Source organism: Acomys minous (assembly GCF_964271855.1).
Source record: "Acomys minous genome assembly, chromosome: 2".
Classification (NCBI taxonomy): Eukaryota; Metazoa; Chordata; class Mammalia; order Rodentia; family Muridae; genus Acomys; species Acomys minous.
The window spans coordinates 71,172,636-71,186,387 of record NC_140484.1 but is presented as its reverse complement, the minus strand read 5'-3'; the positions used below and the strand labels follow the sequence as shown (position 1 = coordinate 71,186,387).

At 49.9% G+C, this 13,752-nt stretch overlaps 1 protein-coding gene across 2 annotated transcripts; it reads left to right on the top strand.

Annotated features, from left to right (window-relative positions):
• On the top strand, window positions 1-8,826 carry STX4 (syntaxin 4). 2 transcript variants are annotated; one of them, XM_084772799.1, is made up of 11 exons: window positions 107-424; window positions 622-723; window positions 803-902; window positions 1,042-1,116; window positions 2,042-2,112; window positions 6,523-6,631; window positions 6,711-6,787; window positions 7,149-7,286; window positions 8,106-8,216; window positions 8,288-8,386; window positions 8,470-8,700. In XM_084772799.1, exons 1-10 carry the CDS (start codon window positions 395-397, stop codon window positions 8,369-8,371), a joined length of 897 nt encoding a protein of 298 aa, XP_084628925.1. In that variant the 5' UTR covers window positions 107-394; the 3' UTR covers window positions 8,372-8,386; window positions 8,470-8,700. The 2 variants fall into 2 exon arrangements, with proteins under 2 accessions (XP_084628924.1, XP_084628925.1); XM_084772798.1 differs by lacking the exon at window positions 8,288-8,386 and having other exon boundaries at window positions 1-424; window positions 8,470-8,826.
• Window positions 8,827-13,752: the final 4,926 nt, after the last annotated feature.

Below are 13,752 nucleotides of genomic sequence, written 5' to 3'. Positions count from 1 at the left end.
GGTAAAGGCGGGGCGGGCTCCGGATCCTGGCAGCCTCGCTTCCGTTCTGCAGCAACTGCTTCCGACCTCCGCCTTTCCCCTCAGCGAGGAAGAGACGGGACCTCGTGCGCATGCTCCGAGTCATCCCTCCGAGGGGCGGGGCTGCAGCTGCGGGAGCAGGATGGGGGGAAGAGAAGGGAATTCCAACCTGTAGAACTCTGGGGGTCCTATGGTCGGGTTGTGCCCCGCGACAGTGGATGGTGAAAGGGGCGGGGCCTTTGGCGGCTCCTGGGGGGGCATTGGGGTTCTCGGAGGGAGGGAGGGGGTGTCAAGTGTGAGAGAGGTGCAGGACTTCCAAACTTAGAACCTTGAGGCCCTTTGGGCTCAGGTCCGGGGACAGGGCGCTCCGGCCACCATGCGCGACAGGACCCACGAGTTGAGGCAGGTGAGAAACTGGGGTGAGGAGGATGCGCTGGAGTGAGGAGAAGCTGGGGCCGGGCGGGTGCGCTGGAGTGGGGGACTCCTGGTTTGGGGTCCGGGAAGGGTGGCTGATGGCCAGGAAGGAGAATCCCGGAAGCCTGTGGTTCCTGCGGGACGAGAGCCGCAGCCAGCAAGTGATGCCAATGACTCCGGCCCTGGCAGGGGGATAACAGCTCGGACGATGAAGATGAGGTTCGAGTCGCGCTGGTGGTGCAGCCAGGTACTGCCAGGCTGGGCAGCCCAGACGACGAGTTCTTCCAGAAGGTAAGAGTCCGGAGGTCCAAGGAGCAGGGTGGACTAGAGTGCCACTTATGTCTTCAGCCGCCTTGCTTATCCTCCGTAGGTCCAGACAATTCGGCAGACTATGGCCAAACTAGAGAGTAAAGTCCGAGAGTTGGAGAAACAGCAGGTCACCATCCTGGCCACGCCTCTTCCCGAGGAGAGTAAGCGAAACCTGGGGCTCACGCACGCCAGCCCGGTGGATTGTGGGGGATGTAGTTTTATTGAGGTGATGGCCAGCGTGGGTTTGGTTTTGGTTTGTGGTAGAAGGTGTGGTTTGGAAGTGTTGCCTTTCTCATTTAGGCATGAAGCAGGGCCTGCAGAACCTGCGCGAGGAGATCAAACAGCTGGGGAGAGAGGTCCGGGCACAACTAAAAGGTGAATGAACTAACAGGGCCTCAGCCGTAGCTTCCCCTCTGATTCAGCTGCCTACACAGTCAAGTGATATATCCAGGTCACACAGAGGACCTGGGTCTAGGATCGCTGTGCGTCGAGACTTGGTGCTTTGCATTGCACATGCTGGACTCACAGGTTCCTATATTATTGTTTTATACTTAAATTCGAACCTACTTAATGCTATAGTTCTTGCAGCCCAGTATGTATTCTTTGGGTACCCACTTATGTGATACAAAGGAAAGCGCACAGAAATTCAGAATTAACCCCTTCCTTCCCCCTTCTCTTTCTCCGCTTCCTCTCCCAACTCTTTTCCTCCCATGTAGACCAGGCTGGCCTTGAATTCACAGAGACCGATCTGTCTATGCCTCTTGAGCGCTGAGATTAAATTAAAGACCTCTTCCTCCTCCTTCTCCTCCTCTTCCTCCTCTTCCTCCTCCTCCTCCATAACTGCTAAAATACTTCCCTGCTTATAGTCACTTTATAATAAAAATTCTATGAAGACAAGAACCTCTTATTATGTATCTGGAATGTAGATATGGCCCCGAGTTCTGGTCTCCAAACCATTTTTTTTTTTTTTGATTTTTCGAGACAGGGTCTCTCTGTGTAGCCTTGGCTGTCCTGGACTCGCTTGGTAGACCAGGCTGGCCTCGAACTCACAGCGATCCGCCTGCCTCTGCCTCCCGAGTGCTGGGATTAAAGGCGTGTGCCACCACGCCCGGCTTCCAAACCATTTTTTAAAAATTCATGTAACATTTTTTATTATATATTTTAATTTTAAAAAATTTTTTGGGGGTACTCAATATGTAGATCAGGCTAGCCTCAAACAGAGACCAGCTGGCCTCTCAATCAATTTTTGTAAGTCTCAGGGAAAACCTTCTTTCCATCAACCCTTGTATTTCTCCTGCAGCCATAGAGCCTCAGAAGGAAGAAGCTGATGAGAATTATAACTCAGTCAACACAAGAATGAGAAAAACCCAGGTGGGTTTCGTTTTCCTAGAAGGAAGGCATTGTGTCAAGCAGTTCTTAGGTGACTAAGTGGGGGTGTGCAGCCCTTAGAGACCCTTGATTTGGGGGTCTCTGTCCTGATGATTCTTCATATGAGGAAGCCTGCACTCAGGAGGAAGGATTCAGTGTAGGTAGCAGATCCGAGTCTCAGGGTGCTCACTCCATTCAGAGAGAATTTGCTGTGTTGCACATGACTTAGGCCTGGCTGTGAGAGACACATTTTCCCAACACCGAGACAGGGAATTTGGACTAAAGAGGGAACAGATAATTCTCATGCAGGACTTGGTACCTAAATCGCTCTGCTCAAGGTTGGAAGAGACAGAAATAAAACAAACAAGTGGGGCTGGAGACATGGCTTAGTGGTTAAGCTGTGCTTCCAGAGGACCCAGGTTCAAATCCCAGCCCCCACATGGCAGCTCACAACTGACTGTCACTACAGTTCCAGACATCACCCTCACACAGACATGAATGCAGGCAAAACACCAACGCACATAAAAAGGTCTAAAGATATAAAAAGAAGGAAAAACGCCAAGGGCTGGCAAGATGGACCAATGGTGTGCGCTTCCAAGCCTGGAATCCTGATTCAGTCCAGGAGCCACGTAGCAGAAAGAGAGCGGAATCATGCAGGTTGTCCTCCGACATCTATGTGTGAGCCACGCACACACACACACACAATACATTATCAATATTAATATATATTAATATATTAAAGGGTAATGTTGGGGCTGAGAGGTGGTGCACTTTCACAGAGGAACTGAGTTCGGCCGTTCCCAGCACCCATGTCAGGTGGCTCACAACTGTCTCTAACTCCAGCTCTGGGCGAGGCCTCCAACCTCCATGAAAACCAGCACTACCTACTGATAAACACACACACACATACACACACACAGTTAAAATTAATACAAATATTAAAAATAAAAACATTTTAGGGGGCTCAGAGGTTAAGAGCACTGACTGCTCCTCCAGAGGTCCTGAGTTCCATTCCCAGCAACTACATGGTGGCTCACAACCATCTATAATGTGATCTGGTGCCTTCTTCTGGCCTGCAGGTGTACATGCAGGTAGAACACTGTATACATAATAATAAATATTTAAAAATATTTTAAAGCCGGGCGTGGTGGCGCACGCCTTTAATCCCAGCACTTGGGAGGCAGAGGCAGGCGGATCACTGTGAGTTCGAGGCCAGCCTGGTCTACAAAGTGAGTCCAGGGCAGTCAAGGCTAGGCTACACAGAGAAACCCTGTCTCGGAAAAAAAAAAAAAAAAAATATATATATATATATATATATATATATTTTAAACTTTTATATATTAAAAAAAAAGTTTTTAAAAGAACCAAGGGATCCTCCTGAGGCAGCATCTTAGCCTAGGAACCTGATGTGACCTGCCAGGGCCTTCTGGTTGCTTAGTAAAGAGTGGTTGGAATTTTTGGATGTCGGGGTTGGAATAGGAAGGAAGGTTTGGGAATCTTGGCAGGGCACAGGAGTGGGAGTTCAGGGGAGTAAACTTATGCAGGGAATTGGGAAAGGAACAAGGGGGCCACGCCCACCAAAGGGCCCTGTTGCTCTGTGGTAGTGGCATGGTGATGCTGAGGTCCCTGAGCATGCGTGCCTGACCTTTACCAAGCCTTCAACAGATGCACCCTGAGTATCTGACAGTCTTAAACAACATTCTACCCTGGAGACTTTATGTTCTAGTGGGGCAAGACAGTCACCAAATAAGTAAGTTATTTTATTTTATTTTTCTTATTTGCGACAGGGTCTCACTAAATAGCTCTCCCCGGCCTGGAACTCACTATGTAGATCAGGCTGCCCCCAAACTCAGGAATCTACTTGCATCTGCCTCCCCAGTGCTGGGATTAAAGGTGTGCACCATACCCGACTTAAATGGTTTTATCATCTAATGTATTAAGAGAAGAAGCAGCATAAAAAAGGGGAAGTGCTAGCAGAGGGGAAGAGGAGGGGAGGGGAGGGGGAAGGAAGGAAGGGGGGGGGAAGAGCGTGTGCTTAGCGTGCATGAGGCCCTGGTTTCTTTAGTCTGTGACTGAATGCACATGCGCACCACAGTGCTCATGTAAGGTCAAAGGAATGAGTCCTCACCTTTTCCTCTTGCCAACGTAGGGTCTGTCTGTGTCTGCTGCTGCACTATGAGTCTCTTGCCTCTGCCTTCCATCTCACCTTAGGCATGCTGGGATCACAGAGGCTCACCACCACATCTGGCTTTTTGTTTGTTTGTTGTTTTTTTTTTAATTTATTTTTAAATATTTATTTATCATGTATACAGTATTCTGCCTGCATGTACACCTGCATGCCAGAAGAGGGCACCAGATCTCATTGTGGATGGTTGTGAGCCACCATGTGGTTGCTGGGAATTGAACTCAGGACCTTTGGAAGAGCAGTCAGTGCTCTTAACCGCTGAGCCATCTCTCCAGCCCCTTGTTTTGTTTTTTGAGACAAGGTTTCTCTGTTATCTTAGCTGTCCTGGACTCACTTTGTAGACCAGGCTGGCCTTGAACTCACAACAATCCACCTTCCCCTGCCTTCCAAGTGCTGGGATTAAAGGCATGCGCCACCACGCCCTGCTTCCACATCTGGCTTTTTTTTTTTTTAAAGATTTATTTATTATTATGTATACAGTGTTCTGCCTGCATGTACACCTGCATGCCAGAAGAGGGATTCAGATCACATTATAGATGGTTGTGAACCACCATGTGGTTGCTGGGAATTGAACTCAGAACCTCTGAAGAGTAGGTGGCACTCTTAACCTCTGAGCCATCTCTCCAGCCCCAACACCTGGCTTTTAATGGGTTCTGGGAACATTGAATGTGGGTTTTCATGCTTGGCACAAGTAGCATTTTTGCAAGCTCAGCCATCTCCGCAGTCTCACCCCAAGTAAACTTTTAAAATAAGTAAGGGCTAGGGGTATCTATCAGTTGTTAGATGCCCAGGGCTCCCGGCTACATTTCTACCACCACACAATGCAGCTCCCTGTTGGTACACACTTGTGATGCTAGCAGGCCAGCCAGGGCTACCTGGGACCCAGTCTCAAACCAAATAATAGTAATGATAATTTATAAATAAGATCAAAATTAAGAACTCAAAAACAGGAGAAGCCAGAAGTGGTGCACACGTGTAATCTTGGAAGGTTGAGACAAGTTCAGGAGTTCAAGACCAGCCTGAGCTATATGAGACTATGTCTCAAAACCAACTAGCCAACAGAAAATAAGCAAGGTGGAGCTAGAGAGATGGCTCAGCAGTTAGGAGTACCAGCTGTGCCTGGCGTGGTGATGCACGCCTTTAATCCCAGCAGAAGCAGGTGGATTGATGTGAGTTCGAGCTCAGCCTGGTCTACAAAGCAAGTCCAAGACAGCCAAGGCTACACAGAGAAACCTGTCTAAAAAAAAACAAAACCAGCCAGGCATGGTGGCGCACGCCTATAATCCCCGCACTCAGGAGGCAGAGGCAGGTGGATAGCTGTGAGTTTGAGGCCAGCCTGCTCTACAAATCGGGTCAGGGACAGTCAAGGCTACTTAGAGAAACCTTGTCTCGAAAAACAAAACAAAACAAAAAAACAAACAAAGCCAGGCAGTGGTGGCACACGCCTTTAATCCCAGCACTCGGGAGGCAGAGGCAGCAGATCTCTGTTAGTTCAAGGCCAGCCTGGTCTACAAAGCAAGTCCAGGACAGCCATGGCTACAGAAAGAAACCCTGTCTTGAAAAACAGAGAGGGGCTGGAGAGATGGCTCAGAGGTTAAGAGCACTGACTGCACTTCCAGAGGTCCTGAGTTCAATTCCCAGCAACCACATGGTGGCTCACAACCATCTATAATGAGATCTGATAGTATACATAATAATAAATAAATCTTAAAATTAAAAAAAAATTAAAAAAAAAAAAAAAGAAAAACAGAGAGAGAGAGAGGAGAAAGAAAAGGAAAGAGTACAGCTGCTCTTCCAGAGGAACTGGATTCAATTCTCAGCACCCAGGTGGTGGTGACTCACATCTGTCTATAGATCCAGTTTCAGGGTCAGCCAACTGGCTGCCACAGTCACCAGGCACATGTGATGATGCACTGATGAGCATATAGGCAAAATACCCATACACATAAAATAATACAAATTTTAAAAGTAAGTGGCTGAAGGCTTTTAAGGGTCCTTGTGGGAATGCGCACTCTAGGCATAAGGAGCAGTGTGCAAAGACTGATGGGAGCATGTCTTGTTGAGGGAGAAACCGCTGGGGAGGGAAGAGGAGGAAGAGGTAGTGAGGAGCGCGCGCGCAGGAGGAGGCCTCTGAGGAGGGAGGGAACCTGCCAAGGTCACAAGGCAGCCATGGCCTTAGCACCTCGTGGCCGTTCCTGCTGACGCCCAGCTAGACTTTCTGTCCTTAGCATGGTGTCCTGTCGCAGCAATTCGTCGAGCTCATCAACAAGTGCAACGCGACGCAGTCCGAATACCGAGAGAAGAACGTGGAACGCATCCGGAGGCAGCTGAAGATCAGTGAGTGGGGTGGGGTGCCCGGTGCGCGGTGCTCGCTCGGGAGCAGGAATCCGCTCTGAACTGGCCCTTCTTGTTACAGCCAATGCTGGCATGGTGTCTGACGAGGAGCTGGAGCAGATGCTCGACAGTGGGCAGAGCGAGGTGTTCGTGTCTAACGTGAGTGGTCTCAGCCAGCCTCCCCTGTGGCCCATCCATCTTTGAGGCCTGGTTTGTTAGTGTGGAAGGCAGACGAAGGCCCAGTCAGGGATGAATTAGAGAGCCGGGCATGATGGCACATGTCTGTAATCCTAGCATTCGGGAGGTAGAGGCAGGTGGATCTCTTATAGTTTGAGGCCAGCCTGGTCTATAAAGTGAGTCCAGGCTAGCCAAGGCTACACAAAGAAACCCTGTCTTGAAAGGAGCGAATTGGAATCTGCTGGGGTCATAGGTTAGAAGCCGTTTGAGAAGCTCAGCAGAAACTTTGGACTGGCTGGTGGTCTCCCTGTGACATCTTCTCCAATTCCTGTCTGCCCCCCAGATCCTGAAGGACACACAGGTGACACGACAGGCCCTGAATGAGATCTCGGCGCGACACAGTGAGATCCAGCAATTGGAGCGCAGTATCCGAGAGCTCCATGAGATCTTCACCTTTCTGGCTACGGAGGTGGAGATGCAGGTGGGTACCCTTCCAGCCCTGCCCTGACCTCCTGGGCTCAACTCCACAGTGCTGCGGCCAGTCCCGTCTGCCGCTGGGAGTCCTGGGGAAGGGCTCCCGTCCAGGGGGAGCACCAGGACCAAAGCTGGGAGCACCAGGAGGAGGTAGGGAGAGGATGGAGACGGACTTAGAAGATGGGTGAGTTCAGACCCAAAGTTTACCACCTGTGAAGAAGGTGCTAGCCACGGGAGGCCATAGTTGCAGGCCTCTACCGCAAATGGGAGTTATATAGGACAAAGGGACAGCATGCCAGTGGCGGGGCCTGGAAACCATACTAACGCTGGACATTTGTCAGCTCTGGCCCTGCCTTATCTTTGTTAGTGCAGATTCACCCCCTCCCTCCGCCAAGAATGTCTTGATTAGCCAGGTGGTGGTGGCGCATCCCCTTAATCCCAGCACCTGGAAGGCAGAGGCAGGTGGATGTCTGTGAGTTTGAAGCCAGCTTGGTCTACAGAGTTGAGTATCATGTCAGCCAAGGCCACACAGAGAAACCCTGTCTCAAAAAGCAAACAAGGCAGGGCATGGTGGCGCACGCCTTTAATCTCAGCACTTGGGAGGCAGAGGCAGGCAGATTGCTGTGAGTTCGAGGCCAGCCTGGTCTACAAAGCAAGTCTAGGACAGCCAGGGATACACAGAGAAACCCTGTCTCAAAAAAACAAACAAACAACAACAACAAAAAAGGCAAACAAACAAACAGAATGTCTCGGTCACTTTGGGCTGGGCTGGGCAGGGTCCTTGCTGCCCACCTCCATGCCTGGCTACCCCGCCCTCTCTGAACAGGGGGAGATGATCAACCGAATTGAGAAGAACATTCTGAGCTCAGCGGACTATGTGGAACGTGGGCAAGAGCATGTCAAGATAGCCCTGGAGAACCAGAAGAAGGCGAGGAAGGTAAGTGCCAGCTCGTGGCCCCAGCCTTGGCCACTCCAGAGTGACCTTCCGTGACCCTCCCTCTCCCACAGAAAAAAGTCATGATTGCCATCTGTGTCTCTGTCACTGTCCTCATCTTGGCTGTCATCATTGGCATCACCATAACCGTTGGATAATGTCCCATGTTCCTGGTGAGATATGGTGGGCCTGCCCCATCCCTGCCAGTAGCCTTCCTGCCTCTTGTCGGACCCATTTCTCTCTCCTTCTTTTGCAGGCACTGGGAGCGCCAGAGCCCCAGCATGTGTGGGGGCAGGGCAGGCCTCCCCTGGACCCATCCTCACGCTGGCCTTTGTGCAGAAGGGCAAAGGGCTCTTCTTGGCTTGGCAGCTGCTCCTTCATGGAGTCCTTCCCCATTAGGCCACAATGCCTGGGAGAAAGTTTGCAATGTCCTGTTTGTCTGGGACACGTGATTTTGTACAAAATTAAAAAAGAAAAAAATCTTGCAGCCACTTGCATCTGTGTGTTCCTGGAGAGGCTGGCCCAGGCCTGCAAGTATCCATTCTCCGTTCCCCGTGTCCTTTGCTGCCACCAGACCCAGTCAATCAGACTTCTCTAGAAGAGCGTTCACGGGAGACCAGCTCTGCCCACATGGTGGGTGAGGTGGGCCAGAGAGCGATGGGAGGACAGAACCCTGAAGTGATGAGCTGCCCAGCCCAGTGCTGTGATGGGAGTGAGGTGTATGTGTGAGAGATGCCGGGGCATTCCTGAGGCCGAGAGGAAGAGACATCTGGAGAAACACATAAGCAGTCAGGAAGAGCAGCTCTCAGTGGGGGCGGCGTTTATGTGGAATGTTAAAACGTAATCGGGACAGGCAGCCTAAGAAGCTGCCCGGCAGAGGGACCAGCAGGCCAGGTCCTGTCATCAGAGAGGGGCACAGCCTTTTGTAAGAGGAGTTCTTAGGACACATCACCCCACGGTAGCTGCCTGGTTTATGGGAACTGTCCAGTGGGAACAGGCAGAGAAACTTGGAGCCTTTAAAACAACAACAAACAGCCGGGCATGGTGGTGCATACCTTTAATCCCAGCACTCGGGAGGCAGAGGCTGGTGGATCGCTGTGAGTTCGAGGCCAGCCTGGTCTACAAATTGAGTCTAGGACAGCCAAGGCTACACAGAGAGACCCTGTCTCAAAAAACCAAAAACAACAACAACAAACAAGAACAAGGCATATGAGCTACAGGCCTTGATTGTATTTCAAGGCTAGCCTGGTCTACATAGCATATTCCAGACTATTCAGGGCTACATAGAAAGAGTCTGTCTCAGGGGTAAATAGGAAATGAGTATTGTGTGTAGCGTGGCATGGTGAGGCATCCATTCAGGCAGAGATCAACTTTGGGGCATAGGTTCTCTCTTCTTCCACTGTGGGCTCAAGGGTCAAAGTCAGGCTGTCGGATTTGTGTGGCGAGTGCTCTTACCTGCTGAGCCATCTCACTGGCCCCTGAGTCTCAATTCCCAAAGGTTCGCATCCAGGTGCCTAGTTTCCAGAGAAGGACGTAGCTTTTTCTGAGGACACATGGTGCAGAAGTAAGCTGGTCCTCGTCCAAGTGTGGCTAGATTCAGTAGTCCTTGGCTTCAGTCTCCAAGGCACTGCATCCTGCTTCCATCCCACGAGACTCACTGCTCAGCCACCTCCCCGTGGCTGTGCCGAGTGCTGGAGGGTTTTTGGTTTTTTGAGACAGGGTTTCTCTGTGTAGCTTTGGGCTGTCCTGGACTCACTCTGTAGACCAGGCTGGCCTTGAACTCACAGAGATCCACCTGCCTCTGCCTCCCAAGTGCTGGGATTAAATGGGTGTGCCACCATGCCCAGCTGTGGGACGTACTTTGACCTCAACTGGGAAACAACTAGTCAGAGAGTTTAGGTTTTCTTCCCTTCAGCATAAAGTGGCTCGCTTTAGGAAGCGGATATGTGCTGGGCAGGTGGAGTCCCCAGACCCACCCCAAAGAAGTAGAAATCATGGTGGCGCACGCCTGTAATCCCAGCACTAGGGGAAGCAGAGGCAGGTGGATCTCTGCGAGTTCAAGGCCAGCCTGGTCTACAGAGTGAGTTCTAGGACAGCCAGGGGTACATAGAGAAACCTAGTCGCCAGAGACAGAGAAACTTCCCCGAAAGTGAAAGCCGCCTTTCCATGGAATGAGCAGACGCTAACTACATGACCAAGTTAGATGGGGCAGCTGGGGACAAGTGGATCTTGCCTGAGCACAACATGTATTTGGTTCAGAACTCTGGGCTTCCCTGTTCTTTCCCCAACCCCCTCATTTTTTGTTTTTTCTAGACAGGGTCTCTCTGTGTAGCCCTGGCTGTCCTGGACTCTCTTTGTAGACCAGGCTGGCTTTGAACTCACAAAGATCCACCCGCCTCTGCCTATGGAGTGCTGGGATTAAAGGTGTGCACCACCAGGCCTGACTCCTTCTCTTTCTCCATCTCCAGAGGACTCCTGGCCTGTTGGCCACCTTTGTCCACTTTTGTACGCTGCCTTCAGAGTAAAACAAGATCAAAGCCAAGATGTTGGACACCAATATCTGTGCAGCTGCGTGTCTGTCTTTAACTATTAATTTTACGTATTTGTGTGCTCATGTGTGGAGGTAAAAGGCTGACTCAAAGGCTATAATTTTCTCCTTCCATGGTGTGAGGCGGTAGCTGACCTTTCCTGCTTGGTGGGCTCTTCTTTTCCCCACCCTTCATCCTCCCAGTTTCACCTCCTAACACTAGATAGGGGAGAGGAATTAGGAAAATCCATGAATCTCATTTATCCTTTTGATTCTTCTTTTTTGTTTGGTTGGTTTTTCGAGACAGGGTCTCTCTGTATAATGTTGGCTGTCCTAGACTCGCGTTGTGGACCAGGCTGGCCTCGAACTCACAGCAATCCGCCTGCCTCTGCCTCCCGAGAGCTGGGATTAAAGCATGCGCCACCTTTTGGTTCTTCTTTAACCATGACTACTAACAAACCACAGTCAATCTCCCTAAATAACCAGCAATCACTCACCACCCCAACCGGGCTCTAGCATTCCTATACCCTCCAAAGAGTTCCCAGAATTCCAAATGTCACACAGTCACAGAAGCTATCTGCAGCTGGCATGAGGCAAATAAATCACAGTCAGCTGCTGCAGACACTCCAAAGCAGCCCCACATGCCCACACCAGAGATTAAACCAAATGCACTTTTTTTTTTTTTTTTTTTTTTTTGGTTTTTTAAGACAGGGTTTTTCTGTGTAGCCTTGGCTGTCCTGGACTCACTTTGTAGCCCAGGCTGGTCTTGAACTCACAGAGATCTACCTGCCTCTGCCTCTAGAGTGCTGGGATTAAAAGCATGAACCACCACACCCGGCTCAAATACATACTTTTTTTCTTAAGATTTATTTATTATATATACAATATGCATCAGATCACATTATAGATGGTAGTGAGCCACCATGTGGTTGCTGGGAATTGAACTCAGGACCTCTGGAAGAGCAGTCAGTGCTCTTAACTGCTGAGCCATCTCTCCAGCCCCCTCAAATGCATATTCTTATAATATTTCTGTGGTTTTTTTGTTCCTGGAGACAAGGTTTCTGTGTAGCCTTTGGCTGTCCTAGACTCACTTTATAGACCAAGCTAGCCTCAAACTCACAGTGATCTGCCTGCTCCTGCCTCTCCTAGTGCTGGGATTATAGGCGTGTGCCACCATGCTTGGTTATTTCTGTGGGGGTTTTTGGTTTTTTTGGATTGGGGGTGGGGCGGGCAGGTCAAGACAGGGTTTCTTTGTGTAATAGCCCTGCCTGTCCTGGATTCACTTATTTCTGTGTTTTCTTTGCTTGTTTTTTTTGTTTTTGTTTTTGTTTTTGTTTTTGTTTGAAACAGGGTTTCTCTGTGTAGCCTGTCCTGGACTCTTTGTAGACCAGGCTGGCCTCCAACTCACAGAGATCCACCTGCCTCTGCCTCTGCCTCTCGAGTGCTGGGATTAAAGGCATGAGCAACTACACCCAGCCATATTTCTGTGTTTTTAAAGAAATCAAGATTCCAAAATTGTCACTACATGGGGCTCCATTAAATTCGAGTCACCAAGTTGGGAGGCAAGAACCTTTATCCACTGAGTCATCATCTGCAGTCAGGTGTGGCAGTGTGTTCCTGCCATCCTGTCAAGAGGCTAAGACAGGAGGATCACTACGCGTGTTAGGCCAGTGCATGTTACATATCAAATACGAGAGGACTAGCCAGGCTCTATCAGTAAACAAAAAAATAAAGAGAAAGGTAGTGAGGTAAGGCCCTGCAGATCTGGAGCCTGGAGGTCAGTTGAAGGGCATCCTTGGTTTGAGGCTAGCCTGGGAAAAATGAGACATTGTTGGGGGGGGGGGCAGGAACCATGGGGAGACAGAGCTGAGAAGAAGCACAAATTCAAGGACTGGGCAGAGCACTTGCCACGGAAGCCTGAATGAAGACTGGAAATCAAGGCCTCAGAACTCACGGGAAGCCTGTGTGGTGGTGGACCTGTGTCATCCCCAGGGGGCCTTGGTCGAGATGGAATTAGAGACAGGAGAATCCACAAGAGCCAGGGGACCAGCTACCTTGTCTCACTTGACTTCTGACCTCTACATCCACTCATACATGTGACCATGGACACGCTCGAATGCACATGCGTGCTCGCAGAAACACCCCCCCCCCCACACACACACCCCACAAACTATTAACACTCATCTTCGTGATGAAGCCACATCAAGTGTACAGTTTGTGTTTCTTGAAAAAAAAAAAAGCCTTTGTAGAGAATTCCCAACAACGCTGTTTAGTCAGTCAAGGTGATTCAGGGGAAAGAAAAGGATTACCAATCAGTTCTCCCAAGATGTCAGGAGACGTGGGGTGCCCACAGTCACAGCTAGAGAGCAAGCATTTCTGTAAAGGATTGTGGGTTGTTGTCCCATAATCGCTGTTGTCCCACTGAACTGATGAGAATCTGTTACCTATTAGGTAAGAAGCTACCGGTCTCTGAGTGTGGTGTCAAGCTTAAAATCTTAGCACTCAGGAGACTGGGGCAAGGGATTGTCCTGAGTTCACAGAGACTTCCAGAGTAAGCCCCGGAGTCTGAGTTAGTAGGTTGTTCAGTGGAGTCAAAAGATCCAGGTTTTGTTGTTGTTGGTTTTTATGTTCTTTCTCTAGGACACAACACTCAGGATGGCCCTCTGCCACTTCCACAGCCCCACCCTTGTAGGGAACAGTTCACCCCTTCCCCTAAACTGCAGCTCAAGTTGCATAGGTGATTTTTTTATTTTCTATTTTTTGCTCTAATCGTTTTAGAATACAAACCACATCCCCAGAAGGAGCTGCACATGTTGCTGAGAAAGAGCATGTTAATCACCCAGGTCACAGTTATTCCTCTGGTTTTGCTGTTTTGACTCTTTGGGAGAGGTTTCACTCTGTAGCCCAGGCTTACTTTGAACTCGAGGCAATCCTCATTAAGTCAGGCTCCCAGAAGCGCTGGGATTACAGTTGTAAGTAGTTTTTGGTTTGAGACTGGATGTGTACCAGGCT